Source organism: Hyperoodon ampullatus (genome assembly GCF_949752795.1).
Source record: "Hyperoodon ampullatus genome assembly, chromosome: 6".
Lineage (NCBI taxonomy): Eukaryota > Metazoa > Chordata > Mammalia > Artiodactyla > Ziphiidae > Hyperoodon > Hyperoodon ampullatus.
Window position 1 is genome coordinate 80,510,199 of NC_136919.1, and position 24,879 is coordinate 80,535,077.

Here is a 24,879-nt window from a genome sequence, read left to right on the forward strand (position 1 = left end):
TTTCTTTTCAGAAATGGGTAAAATTTCTCCGTGATTTTGAGAACTTCAAAGCTGCTTGTGTCCCCTGGGAAAATAAAATCAAGGCAATTGAAAGTAAGTGCTCAATCTCATTAGATGGGGAATGCTGTCCTAGAAAATGTCTCATAAGCTAATCAGATGCCTTTCTGAGTTTCTGAACTATTGGAAAGATTAAAAACAAGAAAACAAACAAATAAAGATATTTTCATGTCCTCTTTGCTCACTGTGAAGATTTGCTAGCACTTACCAATCACAGCACTGGAGACCCCATTCTCCCTTCCTGCATTAGACCGAAATATTTTTTTGACCTTGTTTTTTCTTCTACACATGGAAGTCAGTATAGTGCACAATGACACTGAATCATCATTGGGAAGGCAGAGATTTTATTTTGGCAGTGAACATGACATTGAAAACAGATACTCACTTTAAATATTATAAATTAACTATATTTCAATTAAAAAACTCATATACAAATATCAAAAAAACAGAAAATATATATTCACTTGGATGTTAGACAGTAATTAAAATGAACAATGTCTAAAAACAGTGAAGAAATCTTAAAGTATCATTTTCAAACCTCTGAAGTAGAATAAGCAATAATCATCCAGGAACTCGCTATATGAATATCATATTGTGCCTTCATTTTGTACAATATTCATAGTGTACAGAGAAGGCAGGAGAATGTACTCAATCAGAAACCTATTTAGTATAGGGCTCTGGGCTTAGAATAAGGCAAATAAAAATTTTAAAGTATTGTAAATATGATAGTATGTCATTTCTAAAATAATAAAGAATATAAGGAAAAGGGGATAACATTTAAAATAATTTTGAGCATAATCTTGCCATATTCTGGTTTGTAATAGTTTTGACTAGGATCTGATTTTCCTCCATGCCCCTCCAGATAGCAGGGCAGATTTTCCTGCTGGCTAAATGTTGTGTTGCCTAATTAAAATGCAGGCTCCATAGGGAGATAACACAGTTGATGGATATTTCACTGACAAGATTGGGCACATTTTAGGAGTGACTATCCCTCAGTCCTCTGTCCCTCATTATCAAATGGCAATGAATTAAAATACATCAGCTCATTAATGGAACTTCCTCACACATATTCCTGTGCCATCTGTTTCTTGCCTTATTTTCCTCCTCAACACTTAGCACTATCTAAAGTGCTATATTACTATATCTCACTTAAATTTAATTAAATTTAAAAATAAATTATTAAATAAATAATAAATAAAATAAATTAAAAATACAGTAATTTCATTTCATTTTGTGTTCATTTCTTCCAGTAGACATGAAGGCAGAGATTTTGTTTTGCTCTTTCCTGGATCCTTAGACCTAGAACTTGCTTTGCCCTAATGAATATGTGTTGAATAAAATCAAACAGAAGACATTTTCCAAATGTCTACCATTCTAGGAAATGGCAAAAAGAAATTTAGACACATCAAAAAAAGAACAGTCATCATGAAATTCTTAAGCTTTAACTGTGCAGCTAAAATATGGTACCTTGAGAGGCATTGTGAAACAGAGGGCCCTTTAGAGCATTAAGATCCTGATACAATGTGTGTTGAAAGAAGTCTGGATTTTTTTCTTGCTTTGCTACAGATTTGCTGTTTGACTCTGAGCCAGCCATTTAATCCCTCTGAGCCTCAGTCTACTCATTTATGAAATGATAAGGATGAATCTTGATCAGTTATGAGATGTATCCCAAGAAATTTGTAATTAATGATAGCTAAAATATATACAGTTTACAAATCATTTATTTTTAAAGTACACTAGAGCAGGTTCCAGTCTATCTCAATAGCAATGTCATGGTCACTTCTGTTGCAATAGCCTATCTTGAGTGGAATAGAAACAAATGGAATTATTTTTATTGCCAGAAATTGCACATAGGAATGAGTTACACATATGACCATAATTTATCATGTGTGTCACAGTGGGAAAAACATATTGAGAGCTACTCAATAATACTTTCAGTTATCTTCCCTCCTCCCCTCTTCCCTCAGAAATTTGGAGCAATCAACCTGGACAGTTCAAACAAATGTGGATTATTTTCCACATTTATTTTTTGATTAGGTTGTCCTGATATTTTTCACTTTTCGCGGTGCTTTTTGCCTCACTGTGGAGAATTGACATTTATTTTCCATTCTATCAACAATCACCATAACAACCATTTATTGAGTGCCACTCAGAAACCCTACAAACATTATTTCATTTAATCTTTAACATGCCAGCATTTTGCATATTAGCTTTCTGTTTTAGAGTTGTGGTCAATAACTGTCCCAGAATAAGTTAGTAGAGGAGCCAAGATAAAAGGTGAAGTCTGTCTGGGCCCAAAGCTTGCCATTTTCTCAGTGTAGTGTGCTGATTTTTACTCTGAAGAAGATTTTATAAACTTTTGCCTTTGCACCGGGTCCTAGAGAAGATTAGACCAGGACAATGGCATGATAAGTAATTACAGATTTCCTTGATAGTTATCCTATTTGGGGAACTATTTCCTACCTTCTCATGTATTTATTTTTCAATGAGTTGTTTATTTAATTATATATTTCATATTCTATAAGATACGTAATGTATTAAGCTCTTAATGATAATCATAAGTGCACTGTATACTTTTGGATATTGCATTAGTTGAAAAGTATGAAACCTATCTAAGAGTAAATTAGCAGAGTCTTTGGGTTGGACTAACCATCTCATAGAAAGTACCTTACCACAGATAGGGAAAGCGTGTGTCTGTGGTGGTCTTTCAAGCTGAACTGAATGAAAGGTGGAAAGAAATGGGACATGCAGTCAGTTTATGAAAGGTTGAGGTCTTCTTGCTCCTTTCTGGCTCTATAGTTTGGGCAATCCTTTTATATTTAGGGCTCTCTATTTCCACATTTGGCTTTTCCACAAAATTTAGTTACAATCACTTTGAGATGTCCATGTAAGCATGTGAAGTTCTTTGCTTTATACTCTTGAGTTATAAGTTATTGAAACAGTTAAATGGAAAATAGACTTATACTAAGAAAGGCCTGAATAATTTACCTTCTCTGCAAATTTTTTTCAGAAAAAAGTAGGTTAAGCATGTACCCTATTTATAATATCTATACTTTATATTATAAAACTAATATAAATGCTTTTCTCTTAAAGAAATGGCCATTTAATCTTATAAAAGTTTCAGAAATGTTATTATATTCCCTTTAAAGGTCAGAATCATCTAACATAACATCTCATTTAATCTTCTGAATAAGCTTGATGTGATTGATTAATTGATTGAGCAAATACTCACTTACTGAGTGCCTACCATTTATTAGGCATGTTTCTCGGCACTGGGGATGCAATACTGACAAAGACACGCAAGGGTCGACCTTACATTCAAATGTGTTGATTTGTGTGTGCGTGGGTGGAGAGACAATTCATAAAACACAAGCAAATAAATAATGAAGATGATTATGGACTGTGGTAAGTGGCAAAGAGAAGCACTCTCTTCGTGCTGCCCTCCCAGAAGTCTTTCTAATCCGCCATGCTCTCACTCACTGCTCCATGTCTAAATAAATATTAACCAAATATTTTCTAAATTTGGTTTTGAAGGAGTCCCAAATTACCAGCCTTCATTAAGTTTCCACAAAGCTCTGTCCCGTACTTGGCAGAATCACAAGAGGAACTCAAGTCAAGTCTAAAACTCATGCTGTTTCCATTTTGATTCCAGTAGGACCTGTATCCCTATACTAGTGTGGACCAGGTACTCACCTGATGACTCCCAACTTTTTTTCATATAAAAAATAGCTTTGATAATTCTTGTCACGGAGGAATTCTGTGAAGTTCTGCATCACATGGTGATGCTGTGGAGCTTTACTATCATGCCAGCCTTGTAAAAGGGCCCTGCCTAAAACCACATGGTTACCTGCAGAGATGCACCTTATTAACCACATTGCGTTGCATATTTTGCTAAAGAAGCTGTGCATTTGTGCTCCCTGGAGTACAAGTATAATATATACCTACTGTGACTCCAGCATTACTGTTAAAACCATGGATTAAATCATTAAATGTCTTTCAAGCTGGAGATTACAAGTCTTTCTAAGAATCAAAATCTGCTTCTTCCTAATAGTAAACTACAGCATCAAAGGTGTGATAGACCTCTTCTTTTTTTAGACCAGAAGTAGCTTTAGACAGACAACCTTAAGCACAGAGTTTAAACTGCATGTTTCCCTGCTGGCCTAAAGGCACCAGAAAATATAAATTATATTTGCCACATTTAATTCCCTATCCCTAGATCAGTTTGAAAGAAACTGCGCTTTGAATCCTAGCCTAACAAGATGGTATTTATATTGTACTTTACAGCAGGTGATTTAACTGGTCTTTTCCCATTTAGAAATGTTCATATTTATCTGCTTGTCTTATTACCCATCTGTTCAAGAGGAAATTATACATGATGACAGACTACAAATTACTCTGCCTTAATAATAAATAACCAGAGGGAGAGATGAAACTTTAACATTAATTTAAAGGAAACACAGAAAATTCAGGAATAAGAATATTGCATAAGCTTTAGGCCTCACTTTAATAAATACCGAAGACTGTTTTCATATATTAATAATTTACTAAGGAAATAGCATTTATTAGTTAGATTAAAGAGAAAAGGAATTGGTCATTTATGGGCGTAATCCAAATTTGTGAATTTGACCAGCCTTAGCTGATTGATGGATATTATCTGTATCTGTTCTTTCACACACACATTCATTGCCTATTTATTCTATATAGCATAGTTGGGTTTTTTTTTTTTTTTTTTGCAGTACGCGGGCCTCTCACTGTTGTGGACTCTCCCATTACGGAGCACAGGCTCTGGACGCGCAGGCTCAGTGGCCATGGCTCATGGGCCCAGCCGCTCCGCGGCATGTGGGATCCTCCCGGACCGGGGCACGAACCCGTGTCCCCTGCATCGGCAGGCGGACTCCCAACCACTGCGCCACCAGGGAAGCCCACGTAGTTTTTTTTTTTTAATGAATTTAGGACTTCCCTGGTGGCGCAGTGGTTGAGAGTCTGCCTGCCAATGCAGGGGACACGGGTTCGAGCCCCGGTCTGGGAGGATCCCACATGCCGCGGAGCAACTAGGCCCGTGAGCCACAACTACTGAGCCTGCGCGTCCGGAGCCTGTGCTCCTCAACAAGAGAGGCTGCGACTGTGAGAGGCCCGCACACCACGATGAAGAGTGGCCTCCGCTTGCCCCAACTAGAGAAAGCCCTCACACAGAAACGAAGACCCAACACAGCCAAAAATAAATAAATTAATAAATTAATTTTTAAAAAATGAATTTAACTATGATTATAGTTGAGGAGCAATAGAGCACTGTGAATAAGAGAAATCAAGATTTGGAGTCAGACACCTATAGATCAAAACTATCTGATTTAGAACTCTGGCTCCATCATTTACTATCTATGTAACTATCAATACATATGTAACCCTGGCTCCATCATCTACCAGGTGTGTAACCTATGGAATTTAGTCTCTTGTAAAATGGGAGTACAATAGATTCCCCTGGCAGGGATTTGATGATGATTAAATGAATTAATTAATATGCAGAGATCAAATAGGTATCTGGAACAAAGATTCATTAAATTTTAGCTATTATTATTATTAATCAAGTCTTGGATCAGTCAACTGCTGTGTTTAAGCTTTTGATTCCCCATCCGCACAGTAGGACTAATAATTCTTAACCTTATCAGGTTGTCGAGGTAGTAAAACAAGTTGATGCTGGTAATGTTCTTAGTATATGTAATTGACCATCAAAATATGTTAGCTACTATTATTATTATTCCTCATTATTGTTCTTTACAAGAATAAATCAGTTTTATTTTAGACTAAGCACATGGAAATGACTGTCCTTTTTAATTATGCTCTTTTAGGTACACTATAGAAAGGTTTCTTTTTTTAGGAAGTGCCTGTTCCAGTCAACAATCTCTAGGAGGATAGAACTGCTAGGATAAATGAACATGAAGAGGGAAAATGTCTTCTTTTTCATTTTTGTGTTGAGAAAGGGAAAGGGCATACGGAGCTTTGATGTCAACTGGTTGATTTGTTTTCTCTCCTTTATGATCTTTGATCTTTGTTTGTTTTGTTACTGTTCTTTCCCCTTCTGCCACTGGTAGGTGTCATGCAGAAGGAACATTGTCTTCAGGATACTTTGGTCTCTTTGACCTGTGTCTAGGTCTTTCCTACAATCACTCTGGTTTTAATGAAATCTGTTTTCTTGCAATTCATTTTCTTTATACCTAGGATTTTGTAAAGAAAAGCCCTAGCTGTCACTTCTCTACTTCCAAATAAAATTGTTGTGAAGCCACTGTTAAGTCTAAAAACTGGAGTTTGGAAGCTTTGGAGTCTAAACTTTTTCACCCATTATGAATATGGATTATACATAGGGTAGGGGGTACTTTCTGAAACATTCTCTTTTATTGGAGTATAGTTGCTTTACAATGTTGTGTTAGTTTCTGCTGTACAGCAAAGTGAATCAGCTATACGTATACATATATCCGCTCCTTTTTGGATTTCTACAGAGTGAAGTAAGTCAGAGAAAAACAAATATTGTATATTACCGCATATATGTGGAATCTAGAAAAATGATACAGATGAACCTATTTGCAAAGCAGAAACAGGGACACAGACGTAGAGAACAAACATATGGACACCAAGTGGGGGAAAGAGGGTGGGATGAATTGGGATATTGGGACTGACATATATACACTACTATGTATAAAATAGATAACTAATGAGAACATACTGTATAGCACAGGGAACTCTACTCAATGCTCTGTGGTGACCTAAATGGGAAGGAAATCCAAAAAGGAGGGGATATATGTATACGTATAGCTGAAACATTTTAATTTGCTTCTCTTTTTTGCTTTTAGGTATATTTATACTGTACCCTCATTTGCCAGGGGTTGTGTATGGGGGACTGGGAAAGGGTGGGCCATGGTGCTAATTAGAAGAGCAAAAGTGTAAAAAGCCAGTAAGGAAGGAAGGAAAGAAGGAAGGATGGAAGGAAGGGAAGGGTGGGTCAGTATCCTGTGCTCAGAACTCTATACCAGAGGGTTTCACGTGTGTTTCTAGGGAAAAGCTTGCCCTGGATACCTAAAGATGAATGTTGTTAATGAACAACTGGAATGACCAACAAGCTGGAAGTCCACTGCCTTCAATAAAACATGACGAGTGAACCTGGCTGAGGCAGCCCTCGGGTAGTTGATACCAGAGAACATAGATAAGGGCCATGAAATGATATGAAATCACTGGGAGCCAGGTGGATGATCATATGTCCTAGGAGGGGAGGATCTGCTTCAGCATTTCTGCACACAGACCAGTGCATCTGGTTACAACACGTGGGGGGTGTGTTTTTCAATATCACACACACATGAAATCTTGTAGAACTCTGAACCCCTCTACAAAGTGAAACGAATCCAAGTACTCAGACTTAAAAGTAACTGACTTCTTTCAAAATGTCCAATTAGACATTGAATTCCTTTTAGGTTTCTGTAAAAACTACCACAGTACAGGGTGGGTGGGGGTGGGTGGAGATTTCTAACTCTTACCTCTTAGTAATGGTAACTGAGTTTTAGCTAGGTACATGATAGCCCAGTTTAAAGACTATATCTCCTGGCCTCCCTTGGTAAGTTATGGTCGTGTAACACAGTTCAGTGGGATGTTAGCAGAAGTGATGTGTTCAAAGTCCAGTTTATGCCCTTAAAAGAAAGGATTTGCCTTCCACTGCTTTCCCCTCTTTCCCACTGACTATCATATGAATATAATGGAATGAGCTGGAACAGCTATTTTAAACCACAAGATGAAAGCTGCATGTAGAGAATTTCGCAGCAAGAAGACTGTAGGAGGCTGAGTCCCAGATACCATAGAGCTACCATATCAGCCGTGTCATAGTTACACTCAATCTGAAACATGAGAGGGAAGAAGCCTTCTATTTTATCTTCTTTTTGTTTTTATTTTTATAGTTGGATTGAGGTATAATCAACATAAAACAAGTTGCACATATTTATGTATACAATTTGATAACTAGGGGCATATGTATACACACATGAAACCATACAATCAGGAAACAGAACACACACTTCCCTCACAAAAGTTTCCTTGTGCCCCTTTGTAACATATCCCTCCATGACCACCACCATCCCCAATCAACCAGCAATCTGCTTTCTGTCACCGTAGATTGCATTTTCTAGAATTTTGTACAAATATTATTATGGAGTATGCATTTTTTGCCTGGCTGTTTCATTTATAATTATTTTGAGATTTACCCATACTTTTGCATATATCATTAGTTTGTTTTTATTAGTAGTATTCTATTGTATGTATATGCCACAATTTGCTTATCCATTATGGACTTGTGAGTTGTTTCCAGTTTAGCTTTGGGCTATTACAAACAAAGCGTCTATGAATATTTGTGTACAAGTCTTGGGTTAAGACATGCTTTTATTTCTCTTGCGTAAATAACTAGAAGTAGAATAGCTGGTCTACTACTATGGTATGTGTTACGTTTAACATTTTAAGACACTGCCAAACTGTTTTCCAAAGTGGTTGACCTAATTTCCATTTCCATCAATAGTGAAAGAGAGAGTTCTAGCTGCTTCACATCCTCAGCAACATATGGTATGATCAGTCTTTATTTCAGCCATTCTAGTAGGTGTGTAGTTGATTTTCATTTCCCTGGTGACTAATGACGTTGTGCATCTTTTCAGGTGCTTATTTTCCATTCATAGAACTTTTTAGGTGAACTGTTTTTTCAAAATTTTTGTGCATTGTTTATTAGAATGTTAGTCTTCTTATTGAGTTGTAAGAGTTTTTTGTATATTATAGACCCAAATACTTTGTCAGATATATGTTCACATATCTTTTCTCCCATGCTGTGACTTACCTTTTTATTTATCAGAATCTTTGGAAAAGTGAAAGATATTAATTATGACAAGGTGCAATTTAAGGATTTAAAAAATTTAATAGCATGTACTTTTTGGGTCCTATTTTTAAAAAACCTTTGCGAAACCCAAGGTGACCAAGATGTTATGCTGTGTTTTCTCCTAGAGTTTTATAGTTTTAACTCTTAAATACTTAAGTCTATGACCCATTTTGAGTTAATTTTTGTAAATGGTATGAGGTAAGAGTGGAGAGTTTTCATTTATTTTTGTTTTATTTTATTTTACATACGGGTATTTAATTGTTCCAGCATCATTGTTGAAAAGATTATTTTCACCATTGAATTGCTTTGGCACTTTTGTAAAAAGAAATCAATTGATTATATATGTGTAGGGCCATTTATGAATTCCTATTCTGTTCCATTGATCTATGTTTATCTTTATGTCAATATCATACTCTGATTACTTTAGCTTTGTGGTAAGTTTTGAAATCAGGTAGTATAAATCCTCGAATTTTCTTGTTTTTCAAGGTTTTTCTGGCTATTCTTGGCATTTTCTTACAAATTTTATGATCAGTTTATCATTTTATAGAATCTACCTTCTGAAATTTTGATTGGAATTGCCTTGAATCTATAGGTAAATATGGAAATGATTGCCATCTTAACAATATTGAGTCTTTTGTTCTGTGAACACAGTATATCTCTCCATTTATTTAGGTCTTTTAAACTGTCTCTCAACAATGTTTTACAGTTTTCAGTGTACAAAATTTGTGCATATTTTGTCAACTTTATCCCTATTTCATATTTTTGATGATATTGTAAGTTGTATTGTCTTTTAATTTCCATTTTTTTTTTTTTTCTTTTTTTGCGGTACGCGGGCCTCTCACTGTTGTGGCCTCTCCCGTTGCGGAGCACAGGCTCCGGACGCGCAGGCTCAGCGGCCATGGCTCACGGGCCCAGCCGCTCCGCGGCATATGGGATCCTCCCAGACCGGGGCACAAACCCGTATCCCCTGCATCAGCAGGCGGACTCTCAACCACTGCGCCACCAGGGAGGCCCCCTAATTTCCATTTTTGATTATTCATCGCTAGTGTACAGAAATGTTATTTATTTCAAAATTTAACATTGTATCCCATAACCTTGCTAAACTCACGGGTTAGTTTCAGTAGCTTATTAAAAATTCTTTAGGATTTTCTACATAGACAATGAAGTCATCTATGATTAAAGAAAGTTTTGTTTCTTTAAAAACAAAAACAAAAACAAAAAACTACCACAGTGTTATGAGAATAAGTAAGTGGTACCTAAAGAGTGGGCTAAGTCCTGGAAATAGAGGTCTGACTGTCATGTGAGCTTGGTCTCATCTTAGTAAGCGGAGGCTGAAATTTGCTCCACATGAACCTCCCTTCTCCTGTAATAATGCTCCTCCATGGGTAATGCTTCAAAAGCTAGAGGCCTCAAGAAAACCAATGGTCCCCAGGAGGTGTTTTGCTAAATGAGTCAGGACAAAGGGCCTGATGCAGTGGGTAGCTGAGAATGTTCACTGATTCTTCTTGGGCAACTGAAAATGAAAACTGGGAAGACTGGGAAAACTAGCAACTTGATGTTGAATCTTAAGTGATTATCAAAGAAACTTGGCTTTTGTTAATCTATGAGATCTCAACCTGGGACTCAAATTCCGGTTTTTTCTTCCTCTTCCATTCTCTGATTTAAGAGAATGTTTTTGTTTTTGGACTCAGTCAGTAAAAATTGCACAGATCATTTCACTTTCCCTGGGGTGAGTGCGAGCTGACAACACATTCTTGCCTATGCCCTCCAAATTCATTCCCCAGACCTGAAGTGACTGTTTAAAGGTCAAGTTCCCCTGTCCCACCCCCACTGCTTAACACCTGTCAATGACTTCATCACATTTAACATAAAACTCTCACTTTTTACCTTTCCCTAAGAGACCCCACACACTGTGGTTTGGTTTCTTTCTTCATCCGTATCCATCACCACTTTCCTTTGTTCATTGTGCTCCAACCAGACAGCCCTTAGGTTTGTTCCTCAGTTGTCCTGAGCTCTTGCTTCCCTCATGATATTTGTTCCTGCTCTTTCCTCTGCTTGAGCTGCTCTTCCCCAGCTCTGGGCTTTGCTGCCTGTTCCTTCAACTTCAGATCTGTGCTCAAATGTTACCTCTCTGGTATACCTTCCTTGACAAGCCTACCTAAAGCAACCCCTCTCATAATTTTACCTTCTTCCCTCTAGGACTGACCTGGCTAAATTATTATATATACTTTTATAATAATATGATTATATGTAATATGATATATATTATGTATAAATATATAATACATATGTCATATACATATATAATACATACCTATATGATATATATCATATATAACATACACATATACTATGTAATACTCATAATATATACATGTAATAGATGATATATAATATTACATATATCAAACACATATAATTTAATATGTATTATGATAAATGTATATTTCTTTTAAAATTATTGCATATTTGTTGTTCCCACATCTCACTAAAATGTAAGTTGCATTAGGGCAGCAACCCTGTCTCTGATATTGTGTTTCACATCTAAGATAATTCCTGACAGAAGATAAATATGTGAAGAGTAAATGGACTTCAGCTTCTATACTACCTGTGAAATGCCATTTACACAGGAGAACAGCACAGGATGGTATATAGGATAACCGTCCATAAGAGATGTGGTAAACTTTTTGGAGAAGAACATTGTTGCTTGAGAAAAAGGAGGAAGAAGTTCAGTAACTATCAAAATAATTAGAATGATGCTAACTACTGGCCAGGCGTTGTAGTCACTGTACTAAGGAAGAACCTTTGAATTCTATCACAGTAATCACTCAAGGGATGTTACCTATAAGCTTAAACTATACATAATGGCCCATTTTGGGGAACCCTGCCTTCCAGGTAATGAGCACTAAGCTAAAATACCTTTGTTTAGCTCATGGGAAACATCCTGATGAGGCCCACCTGTGAATGACTGCAGGAAGGGAGAAATTAACACATCCTCTTCGGAGGCTGGATGGAACCAGGAAATGTTTGGCTTTACTCCCTCCCCTTGTCGTATAAAAGAAGCCTGAATTCTAACTCAGGCAAGATGGTTCTTTGGGGCATGACTTCACCATCTTCTCCATCTGCTGGCTTTCCGAACAGAATCGCTATTCCTTGCACCAACACCTCATCTCTCGATTTATTGGCCTGTCCTGCAGGGAGCGGTAGGAGCTTGGACTCGGTGACATAACCACTTTATATACCTTTGCTCACTTAACTGTGTTAACTCAAAGAATAAGATGGGCTCTTCAAATAGCAATCCTAGCTGCCAAGCAAAAGGCAGCTTTCTCTTGGATGGACTCTAAAGATGTAGTCATTGTGTAGAATGACACTGTAGTCATTCTACACAGCTACATCTACTTCCATCATGTTAACATTTTCTCCTTCTGGGTAGAAAAAGAAAATGCTAGAGCCTGTAAAGAAAAGAACCCGTGTGTTGCAATGAGAAGACTTATTTTGAAAAGCACCAAAACATGGCTTTTGTCTTGTTTTGACCTTTCTTCCAAACTTTTATTTTCTTTTGAATAGGTCAGTTTGGCTCATCAGTGGCCTCATACTTCCTCTTCATGAGATGGATGTATGGAGTAAATATGGTTCTCTTTATCCTGACATTCAGCCTTATCATGTTGCCAGAGGTAAGGTTCTGACTTCCAGTTTACAAAACATGCCGAAACAAGCTTCTTCTGCAATCACTCTACTAAAAAAAACTCTTTTCTTTAAGAGTAAGATGACTATCTAGCCACCTACAGTCTTAGAGTCATAGTATTTGTAACAAGGTTAATCTTCCAAATGGTGCCCATGAGCCGCAGGTCCTAATCCTTCTCCAAAGGGTACGTGAGCCTCCTGAAATCATATATAAAATGTGTGTATTGTGTATGTTGAAATGAATATTTCTCTGTGGAAAGATTCATAGATTCTATCAGATTCCCAAGGTGGTCCCTGTGCACAAATATTAATTGCTCAAGAGGAAGACTTTGACATCTTGTGAGTTCATGTGAGTTCATTTATTTTGCCAAGTTTGCTTTGAAAGAGACATTACTTAATGCAACTCAAGGCATCCAGCTTTTCTATCTGAAGAAACACAAAGTGAGCAAAGTTTTCCAGGTATAAAATAAGATACCCCCCCTCCCCGCCCCATTCCATGGGTCTCTTAAGACCAAGGTCAGTGAGGAGAGTAAAACTGATAGTGGGTCCAGATTGCAGAAGACAAAGCCCTGAGCTGGGGCCGGGGTGGGGGGAGATTCAATTAACTCAGACCAAGAAACAACACTGAGGTTGTGGACTTACCCATAAGAAGTTAAATGGCTCTGACTTCTTTGGATGCTGTCATACAGAAGTTGGGAGGCTTTGTTTAACCTACAAAGGATCTTTCCAGGTACCAGTATTTCAAAGCCAATGTATTTAATACAGCATTGGCAATAGCCAAAACTAATTGTTTTGAGTGACTTTTTATCCCGATCTTTTAAAATCAAGGCCAGCTTTTATATCAAACCTCCCCACAAGCATGATACTAATACTACTAGTGCCTTACATGCATAATGAGTTTCAGCTTTTAACAGTGCAAAGCACTTAACACTTCTTTTACTTACTGAGCTTCACAACAAATTTATAAAGTAGACTATAGATGAGTTTTTCTTTCTCCATTTAAAAAAACATGGAAACTGAATCACATAATACTTATTAGACTTAGCTAATACCACAGGGTGAGGTTTTTTTTTAAGCTGATCCGGGACGAGGACCCATGATTCTTCTTTTGCGACAAGATTTTGCACCTTATTTTGCTAGTTTTATAATCTTTGAGCTAATTCTGGGGGTTCTATGGCTATCTGGCTCGTAGAAGACAGTGGACATAGATCAGAAGTCCTCAGACTCCTAAGGTCATAAGTAGAGTTCATCTCCTAAGCAGAACTTTCAGGCAATGCAGCACAATGTATGTGTTCATCTATTTCAAGTTAACAACGGCTTTGTTTTTGCTCATCTCTCTAAGGAAATCTGAAACTCCATCACCAACTACTTTGATGCTCTTCAGTGTCAGATGCAGGGTGTACAAGGAGTTTTATCAGCTGCATTTACTCTTTCCCTGCCACAGCATGCTGCTTGCATGTGGAGGAAATGAAAGGTTGTAGCGAATTCATTCTAACTTTAGGAAATTGCAGATGCCTAATGTGTAGTGGAGGGGGCTAATATGCATTCGATTAGGTGTATTCCTAGAACTAGGAAGTGTATTGGTTTTGGATGCTTTTTACAGGTTATGTTAGGTGTTGAGGGGTGTCCTGTTTTCTGGGCATTGATTATGACTCCAGCAAATGAACAAAAGAGGTTGGGCTCCCTGCATGCTAACTTTATAAAACCAACAGAGGGCAGGACTGGTCATCTCCTGCCAACAATGCTACATTTTTCAGGGACCTCCACCCAGCAACTTCAGTCAGCATTCCTCTGATGCATTTGCCCTTTTGCCCAAAGTTCCTGTGTCACTGCACAAACTGGAGACCCTGGTCTTCTCCGTTTTCTGTGGCCTCCAACTCTGGGGAAAGATAGTCTGAGTAGAACCCACCCTCTGTTCTGTTCAGTCTCAGGAAGCCAGAGGGGCTGCTGTGGAAGCCATGCAGTTTGTGTGGAGAGAAGGAGCAGGGGCTGATTTGCAGCCCTTGCCTAATCAAGTTCTGCACCCAAATTTCCATCCACATTCATCCTCCTCCCTTGGCCCCAGCCCCAGGGAAGGGATGTTTTCATGTCTCACAAGAAGCAGCATCTGCTTGGCCAACCGTGTGTCTGCCCTGGGGCTAGAGGGGTGGGTTTTTTTTTTTTCCAGTTTTCACCAGTGCTCCTAGTATGACCCTACTCTTGTCCCGTCTCTGGCTGGCTCTGCCCTTAATCATATCTCTTTAATCTGGTAGCACAAGATCGGGGCGGTAAACCTGAATCAGTGGTGAAGCAGATAAGACAGTCAGGGTATAGTCTTCCCGCCTAGTTGACACCCTCTAGTGGTACGAGTGATTCTCTTTACTCCTCTCTTCCTTGACTTGAAGGAGAGACTCTCCCTCCACCCCACCCCTGAAGGGTATTCCCATATGAAGAAGTGCTTAGTACGGTTTTCTTGAACACTATACTCGCCAAAAGGCCACCTCTCTCCTTTCCAGACCTCCTAAATGAGACCAGTTTAGAGGTGGTGGTGGGTAGTTGGGCTCCAGCAAGCCCTGAGCAATGTGGTTGGCTCGACTGCTGGTGGTCTGCGGAAGTCAGAATGCAGGGTCCTTAGCATTCCCTTTGTTCTTAACTCTGGATTTCGTAGTCGATTCCCAGAAAATGGGACCCCACATGGTGACCCACATAGTCCCCATGAAAAAGTTTCAGAAGTGCTTTTAAACAAAACCGTTTGTGATCACATGTGTGGCTCAGACTTTGTTTCCAATTGTTAACTGCTTTCTTTGTTTCTCCATGTAGTACCTCTGGGGTTTGCCATATGGCAGTTTACCTAGGAAAACGGTTCCCAGAGCTGAAGAGGCATCAGCAGCCAACTTTGGTGTGTTGTATGACTTCAATGTAAGTGATTCCACACAGCTGTGTTCGTAAGAGGACAGATTTTTCCATATTCTGAAACTCCATGGCCTCCTCTTCTGAGGCCAGATGAAGGTCTTAAGAGAGATGTCTCTGCCTGCTTTAAAAAAAAAAAAGAAAAAAGAAAAAAAGAAAGAAAAACTAAATAGGGTTTGGGAATGTGATAATATGATTAAATGGGGATATAGACTATTGAATGAAGGTGAGCTCAGAGTTCAAAGACTTCACGTGAATATTATTATCTCTGACTTTGAAAAAGGACAAAGGAAGAGTTTGCAAATGTGCTTTTGGAAAATCTTGTTGAATTCTTCGGGCTTTGATATTTCATATTAACTTCTTCACTTCCTAAACAAATCTATTTAGCATTACTGAATAGTCAATACTAAATAAAGCTAAATAGTAAGTACTAAACAATACTAAATTCTAACTTCTGTATAATATGAAAATGAGCATCACTTGATTGTGGTACCCAAATGAGTGTTATTCCATTGTAGCACTAGAATGAGTATTACACTTCGAGCTCCCCTAGGTGGGGATTATTGTCATGGCAGGGACTCATTTCTGCCCATTGAAAAATCATTTTGGAGTGTGATTCAATTCTGTGACAACAATTCAATTCCACACATTCTTTTTAAAATAGTGGCCAGATTAGAGATGTTTGGAAATGTATAGGATGAGAAAGTAGCACAGTGGAAATTGGGGAATTAGTAATTCAGGAATTTTTAAAGAGCAGAAAATGAGAATAAAATTTTATGTAGACTGGGGAATGAAGGAAGGAGAGAGACAATAAAGTCTTCATGTTTATAGAATTAATATGCATATATTTTACAGATGTTTTGAATTCTACCCTCAACCTCTCTAAATCGTGAGCTTCCTAAAGAGCGGCTTACATCTGCTGCATCTTCTTTGAAGCCCTTAACATAATACTTAACCAACGAGGCTTTAATGAATCTTGTTGACTGGGACTCCTGAGCAAGGGGGAGGATTTATAGAGCATTGAGATAAGAACCAGAGAAATTTATGTGAGCAGTACCAGCAAATGTAAACTTTAGGAAAGGTTCTCAGTCTCTGAGTAAACAAGGCAGCTATACAATAAGCATAAGGCAGAGCGGCAGCCCCAACTTTGTGGCCTTTGGAATCTTAAATCACACCCGTCAGTTGGAATTTTCATTTCCAGTCAACATTTATTTATGGAATATAAACAGGCACTGGTTTTACAAAGATGAATGTGACATGGCTCTTGACCTCAAGGTAGTCATGACAGTAGAAGAAAGATACATAGGCAACTAGTATACAGTGTGTTCCACACTTAGTAAAACGATGGGAAAAAAAAAAATACTGGGGAGTCCTGAGGAAGCGGTTGTCAATTTTGCTAGGGTGTCTGGGTTTCAGAGAGGAGATAGCCTCTGAGTTAGATTTTACTTCTTTTATTTCTTCTTTCTATCACTTCATCTTCCGTCTCTCTATCTTTATCTCTCTCTCCTTCCCCCCATTTACATTTCAAATAATTTATTACTATGTACCCCCCAAACTATTTTTATTACTCATTCTCTTCCTCTGATTAGTTAAATAATAAGCTTCCAGTCTGGTTAATAAGAAAAAGAACTAATAATATTATTGGCATCTTCTGTTGTTTTAGTCATTTCAGAGAAAGGAAGAACTAAAAATATGAACAAAAGGCCTTTTGGCTTTTAAACATATATTTTTGAAGTTTCTACACTTATAAAAAGTAACTGAAAGAAAAAGTTTTGCAAACAATGTCCATTTGAGATTTTAAAGGTATTAATAACTTGAGGAAGACAAAGAGGAAGGTGGCATTAAGAGAGCTGCTAAGGGGTGTACCAGAGGGTCTAGGAGGTGAATACAGGAGGGAACTAGGGGAAAGGTTTGGGCAGTGAGTGTGCTCACCAAGATTTTATTATTGCCCTCGACAGCTCTCATGTCCAGTTTGGTGAAATACTATTTACAATGGATAGAAGAAGATGGAAACAGGAGTATCCTATGATACTCACTTTCCTTTATAACTGTAGGCCAGCCTAGAAATTATTCTAAGACAATGAGAGATTATTAAAAGGTCAAGAAAGAGTCATCAAAGTGTTATTATTCACTTATTTCTTTCTTAATTTTTCTGTGTACTGTGATCACTCTATTATTTGACATATCACAAAATAAGAGTTTTAAGAGAGTGCCCTTAGATCTTCTATCCCATGTCCCACATTATAAAGTTAGGGAAACTTTGAGTCTCAGAATCATTTTTAGGGTCTTATGGCTAATAAAAGCCTCCTAACCTAGTGTTCTTTCTATGTCTTGTATCACATCAGTAATTTTTCTGTCATAATTTCCAACATCCTTCTCACTGACGTTTCTGGAACACAGGCTGACTCTATTTAATGCTGTATCTCACAAGGGGAGAAGGGGTTGAAGCAGTTGGATCCCATTTCCACCTTTCATAATAAACATGCAATTCCTAAATTAGCTTCTCAAATAGAAAGGTTCAATATTTACCCCTTTGCCTGGATTCTTTACTTGCTCCTTAGAACAATTACCTCATAGAGATGCCCACTCTGTATTATAAGATGATCTAAGTGGACAGCCCAGTATTTCATCTGTCATAGCACCATGGAGGAAGCCATTGTCCAGATGTCCTTGAGATCCCTGGAAACTCAGAATTCTGCACTTCCGGAGAGCCCAGAGATGCCAGGAGAAAAAGACATGTTTCAGGCCCAGGGTAGAGATGACTGGTGCCTAAATGATCTAATTGGAACATGAGCTGGTTTTTTGCATCTAAGAAGATTAATGTACCAGCTTAGCTAAGCAATGCCATATAGATGCAGGTGAAGAGAAGCAGAATCAATTTATAGGACACTGTAAAATAGATGCAAGCATGACCTCTTGTGGTAGAAGAGCCTATAGGTTGGGAAGGATCAGAAAACCTTTGGGCTGGAAGTGGCGAGGTTGTGCAGGGGGAGCTGCTTCTCTGTTGAGTTCATATTAGAACCTTGGAACTTCTCTCTGGACCCCCTCCCCTGGAAGTATCCCCTTGGAGCTCAGTGCTCTGTCACATATAGCATGTATCATAATTCATCCAAATTCCCTTTAATTAATAGCAGACAAGTACCGTGTGATATATGCAAGGTCAGCCAGTCTTACGGCCTCTCAAGGTCACCATTTACAAAGCACCATATTATTTATTTATTAATTTTTAATTGAATACCTAGGGATGGGTCTTACTGAACAGGAAGAAAGTACGTTTTATTAAAATAGTAAGAAATAGGGAGATTGTCTAATGTGCATATTAGGAATCAAATTGGCAGAAGTAGTATTATTTGAAGCAGTAGAATTAGAACGAGTTTAAGTCCGTAAGAAGAGGATGTCTTTCAGATGAATGGATAAAGAAGATGTGGCACATATATACAATGCAATATTACTCAGCCATAAAAAGAAACAAAATTGAGTTATTTGTAGTGAGGTAGATGGACCTAGAGTCTGTCATACAGAGTGAAGTAAGTCAGAAAGAGAAAAACAAATACCGTATGCTAAAGCATGTATATGGAATCTAAAAAAAAAGATGCTACTGATGAACCTAGTGGTGAGGTAGTAATAAAGATGTAGACATAGAGAAAGGACTTGAGGACGTGGGGTGGGGAGAGGGAAGCTGGGGCAAAGTGAGAGTAGCATAGACATATATACATTACCAAATGTAAAATAGTTAGCTAGTGGGAAGCAGCTGCATAGCACAGGGAGAACAGCTTGGTGCTTTGTGATAACCTAGAGGGGTGGGTTAGGGAGGGTAGGAGGGAGGCTCAAGAGGGAGGGGATATGGGGATATGTGTACACATATGGCTGATTCACTTTGTTGTACAACAGAAACTAACACAGCATTGCGAAGCAATTATACTCCAATAAAGATGTATTAAAAAGAAAAAGAAGAGGATGTCTTTGTTGGCAAGCTATTTGGAGACATGAGAATGATGTAGGAATGATAAAGAGGAAGAGACTGTAGAGCTTTGGTATTCTTGAAGGGAGAGAGGGAGGAACTGAGGTGGAATTTGGAATGAGCTTGAGCTGATATCAGACGGTGAGATCATATGGGTAAAGATTGAGTTGTGAATAAAGGGAAATGCATTTAGCTTTCCAGCTTGAGAGCATTTTGTACATTGCATACTGAGATAAATGGTGAGTCAACTTTGCCTCCCCTTTTCCCCTGGTCATCATAGATATGGGAGGTGGGGGGAAGCCCTAGAAAGGGCAGGAGAGGAGAGTTAACACCCATTCTGTGTTAAGCAGGCACATACATTAAATTTTATCTTCATGACAACCCTTTAAGAGGAAGATCAGTAATCTTTTTAGAGTTGAGGGGATTGGGACTCAGAGAGGTTAGTTTCCCAAAGACAGCACAGGTAATGAAAGGAGGCATCGAAATTCAAACTAAAAGGTGGCTGACTCCGATGAAAAATTGTTTGTTGTACTCTAACATATCACCCCAAGCCTATTCCTTCTGCCCACTTTTGCCACATCTCATTCTTGAGGTCTGTCCTCAGAGGAGACTGTCACAGTCTAAAGGTTAACAAACAGCCGTTCAGTTCCTTATTTTACTGGCATCAGTGGTTCTTTTAAGTAGTGATATTCTAAAGTGAGAGCATCCTCTCTCAGGTAGTCTCAGTTCTCTAAGTTCCTTCATCTCTTATTGTACCGGCCACATTTAGAAAAGATATTTTTGCGATTCACATATGGAATGATACATCTTTTCTTTAGGAATATTTCAGTAGTTCAAATACGTCCTTGTTTTCAGGGAGCTCCCCTTTTTAAAACTGAGGAAAAATTGACTTACAACATTATATTCATTTCAGTTGTACAAGGTAATGATTTGATATTTATATATATTGCAAAATGGTCATCACAATAAGTCTAGTTAGCATCTGTTACTGTAGTGAGTGGCCTCATGTGTCTTATGGGTGAAAATGGGAAGATAATGAAAATATCCAAGTTTCTGGCTGGGGTAACTGGGTAGGTTGGTGGATCATTCCCTGAGATAGGAGGAACAAACAGGTTTGGAAGAACTTTTTTTTTTTAACGTTTATTTACTTATTTATTTATTTATTTTCTTATTAGTCATACTTTTTTTAAACATCTTTATTGGAGTATAATTGCTTTACGATGGTATGTTAGTTTCTGCTTTATAACAGTTATACATATGTTCCCATATCTCTTCCCTCTTGCGTCTTCCTCCCTCCCACCCTCCCTATCCCACCCCTCTAGGTGTTCACAAAGCACTGAGCTGATCTCCCTGTGCTATGTGGCTGCTTCCCACTAGCTATCTATTTTATGTTTGGTAGTGTATATATGTCCATGCCACTCTCTCACTTTGTCCCAGCTTACCCTTCCCCCTCCCCATATCCTCAAGTCCATCCTCTAGTAGGTCTGTGTCTTTATTCCCGTCTTACCCCTAGGTACTTCATGACATTTTTTTTTTCTTAGATTCCATATATATGTGTTAGCATACGGTATTTGTCTTTCTCTTTCTGACTTGCTTCACTCTATATGACAGACTCTAGGTCCATCCACCTCACTACAAATAACTCAATTTCGTTTCTTTTTATGGCTGAGTAATATTCCATTGTATATATGTGCCACATCTTCTTTATCCATTCATCTGATGATGGACACTTAGGTTGCTTCCATCTCCTGGCTATTGTAAACAGATCTGCAATGAACATTTTGGTACATGACTCTTTTTTTTTTTAGTTTCTGCTTTATAACAAAGTGAATCAGTTATACATACACATATGTTCCCATATCCCTTCCCTCTTGCGTCTCCCTCCCTCCCACCCTCCCTATCCCTCCCCTCTAGGTGGTCACAAAGCACCGGAGCTGATCTCCCTGTGCTATGCGGCTGCTTCCCACTAGCTATCTACCTTATGTTTGGTAGTGTATATATGTCCATGCCTCTCTCTCGCTTTGTCACAGCTTACCCTTCCCCCTCCCCATATCCTCAAGTCCATTCTCAAGTAGGTCTGTGTTTTTATTCCTGTTTTACCCCTAGGTTCTTCATGACATTTTTTTTTCTTAAATTCCATATATATGTGTTAGCATACGGTATTTGTCTTTCTCTTTCTGACATACTTCACTCTGTATGACAGACTCTGGGTCTATCCACCTCATTGCAAATAGCTCAATTTCGTTTCTTTTTATGGCTGAGTAATATTCCATTGTATATATGTCCCACTTCTTCTTTATCCATTCATCCGATGATGGACACTTAGGTTGTTTCCATCTCCGGGCTATTGTAAATAGAGCTGCAATGAACATTTTGGTACATGACTCTTTTTGAATTATGGTTTTCTCAGGGTATATGCCCAGTAGTGGGATTGCTGCATTGTATGGTAGTTCTATTTGTAGTTTTTTAAGGAACCTCCATACTATTCTCCATTTTGGCTGTATCAATTCACATTCCCACCAGCAGTGCAGTAGTGGTTCCCTTTTCTCCACACCCTCTCCAGCATTTATTGTTTCTAGATTTTTTGATGATGGCCATTCTGACCGGTGTGAGATGATATCTCATTGTAGTTTTGATTTGCATTTCTCTAATGATTAATGATGTTGAGCATTCTTTCACGTGTTTGTTGGCAACCTGTATATCTTCTTTGGAGAAATGTCTATTTAGGTCTTCTGCCCATTTTTGGATTGCATTGTTTGTTTTTTTGTTATTGAGCTGCATGAGCTGCTTGTAAATTTTAGAGATTAATCCTTTGTCAGTTGCTGCATTTGCAAATATTTTCTCCCATTCTGAGGGTTGTCTTTTGGTCTTGTTTATGGTTTCTTTTGCTGTGCAAAAGCTTTGAAGTCTCATTAAGTCCCATTTGTTTATTTTTGTTTTTATTCCCATTTCTCTAGGAAGTGGGTCAAAAAGGATCTTGCTGTGATTTATGTCATAGAGTATTCTGCCTATATTTTCCTTTAAGAGTTTGATAGTTTCTGGCCTTACATTTAGGTCTTTAATCCATTTTGAGCTTATTTTTGTGTATGGTGTTAGGGAGTGATCTAATCTCATACTTTTACATGTACCTGTCCAGTTTTCCCAGCACCACTTATTGAAGAGGCTGTCTTTTCTCCACTGTATACTCTTGCCTCCTTTATCAAAGATAAGGTGACCATATGTGCGTGGGTTTATCTCTGGGCTTTCTATCCTGTTGCATTGGTCTATATTTCTGTATTTTTGCCAGTACCATACTGTTTTGATTACTGTAGCTTTGTAGTATAGAAGTCAGGGAGCCTGATTCCTCCAGCTCCGTTTTTTGTTCTCAAGATTGCTTTGGCTATTCACGGTCTTTTGTGTTTCCATACAAATTGTGAAATTTTTTGTTCTAGTTCTGTGAAAAATGCCAGTGGTAGTTTGATAGGGATTGCATTGAATCTGTAGATTGCTTTGGGTAGTAGAGTCATTTTCACAATGTTGATTCTTCCAATCCAGGAGCATGGTATATCTCTCCATCTATTTGTATCGTCTTTAATTTCTTTCATCAATGTCTTATAATTTTCTACATACAGGTCTTTTGTCTCCTTAGGTAGGTTTATTCCTAGATATTTTATTCTTTTTGTTGCAGTGGTAAATGGGAGTGTTTTCTTAATTTCACTTTCAGATTTTTCATCATTAGTGTACAGGAATGCCAGAGATTTCTGTGCATTAATTTTGTATCCTGCTACTTTACCAAATTCATTGATTAGCTCTAGTAGTTTTCTGGTAGCATCTTTAGGATTCTCTATGTATAGTATCATGTCATCTGCAAACAGTGACAGCTTTACTTCTTCTTTTCCGATTTGGATTCCTTTCATTTCCTTTTCTTCTCTGATTGCTGTGGCTAAAACTTCCAAAACTATGTTGAATAAGAGTGGTGAGGGCTTCCTTGGTGGCGCAGTGGTTGAGAGTCCGCCTGCTGAAGCAGGGGACATGGGTTCATGCCCTGGTCTGGGAAGATCCCACATGCCGCGGAGTGGCTGGGCCCATGAGCCATGGCCGCTGAGCCTGCGCGTCCGGAGCCTGTGCTCCACAACGGGAGAGTCCACAACAGTGAGAGGCCCACGTACTGCAAAAAAAAAAAAAAAAAAAGAGTGGTGTGAGTGGGCAACCTTGTCTTGTTCCTGATCGTAGTGGAAATGGTTTCAGTATTTCACCATTGAGGACGATGTTGGCTGTGGTTTTGTCATATATGGCCTTTATTATGTTGAGGAAGGTTCCCTCTATGCCTACTTTCTGCAGGGGTTTTTTTTTTTTTTTTTTGCGGTATGCGGGCCTCTCACTGTTGTGGCCTCTCCCGTTGCGGAGCACAGGCTCCGGACATGCAGGCTCAGCGGCCATGGCTCACGGGCCCAGCCGCTCCGCGGCATGTGGGATCTTCCCTGACCGGGGCACGAACCCGTGTCCCCTGCATCGGCAGGCGGACTCTCAACCACTGCGCCACCAGGGAAGCCCTCTGCAGGGTTTTTATCATAAATGGGTGTTGAATTTTGTTGAAAGCTTTCTCTGCATCTATTGAGATGATCATATGGTTTTTCTCCTTCAGTTTGTTAATATGGTGTATCACGCTGATTGATTTGCGTATATTGAAGAATCCTTGCATTCCTGGAATAAACCCCACTTGATCATGGTGTATGATCCTTTTAATGTGCTGTTGGATTCTGTTTGCTAGTATTTTGTTGAGGATTTTTGCATCTATGTTCATCAGTGATATTGGCCTTTAGTTTTCTTCCTTTGTGACCTCTTTGTCTGGTTTTGGTATTAGGGTAATGGTGGCCTCGTAGAATGAGTTTGGGAGTGTTCCTCCCTCTGCTATATTTTAGAAGAGTTCGAGAAGGATAGGTGTTAGCTCTTCTCTAAATGTTTGATAGAATTTGCCTCTGAAGCCATCTGGTCCTGGGCTTTTGTTTGTTGGAAGATTTTTAATCACAGTTTCAATTTCATTACTTGTGATTGGTCTGTTCATATTTTCTATTTCTTCCTGATTCAGTCTTGGCAGGTTTTGTTTTTCTTAGAGTTTGTCCATTTCTTCCAGATTGTCCATTTTATTGGCATAGAGTTGTTTATAGTCGTCTGTTAGGATGCTTTGTACTTCTGGGGTGCCTGCTGTGACTTCTCCTTTTTCATTTCTAATTTTATTGATTTGAGTCCTGTTCCTCTTTTTCTTGATGAGTCTGGCTAATGGTTTATCAATTTTGTTTATCTTCTCAAGGAACCAGCTTTTAGTTTAATTGATATTTGCTATTGTTTTCTTTGTTTCTATTTCATTTATTTCTGCTCTGATCTTTATGATTTCTTTCCTTCTGCTAACTTT

The 24,879-nt window shown here is 38.5% G+C and overlaps 1 protein-coding gene across 1 annotated transcript in view; it reads left to right on the forward strand.

Moving 5' to 3' along the window:
* The window catches only part of TMC1 (transmembrane channel like 1), a gene marked incomplete at both ends in the record, with an annotated part of 112,251 nt that overhangs the window by 38,890 nt on the left and 48,482 nt on the right, over positions 1–24,879 (forward strand). The window contains 3 exons of the mRNA XM_079705859.1: positions 12–93; positions 12,521–12,627; positions 15,437–15,535. Of these exons, the coding sequence (XP_079561985.1) occupies positions 12–93; positions 12,521–12,627; positions 15,437–15,535 (288 nt within the window). The remainder of the gene's footprint in view (positions 1–11; positions 94–12,520; positions 12,628–15,436; positions 15,536–24,879) is intronic.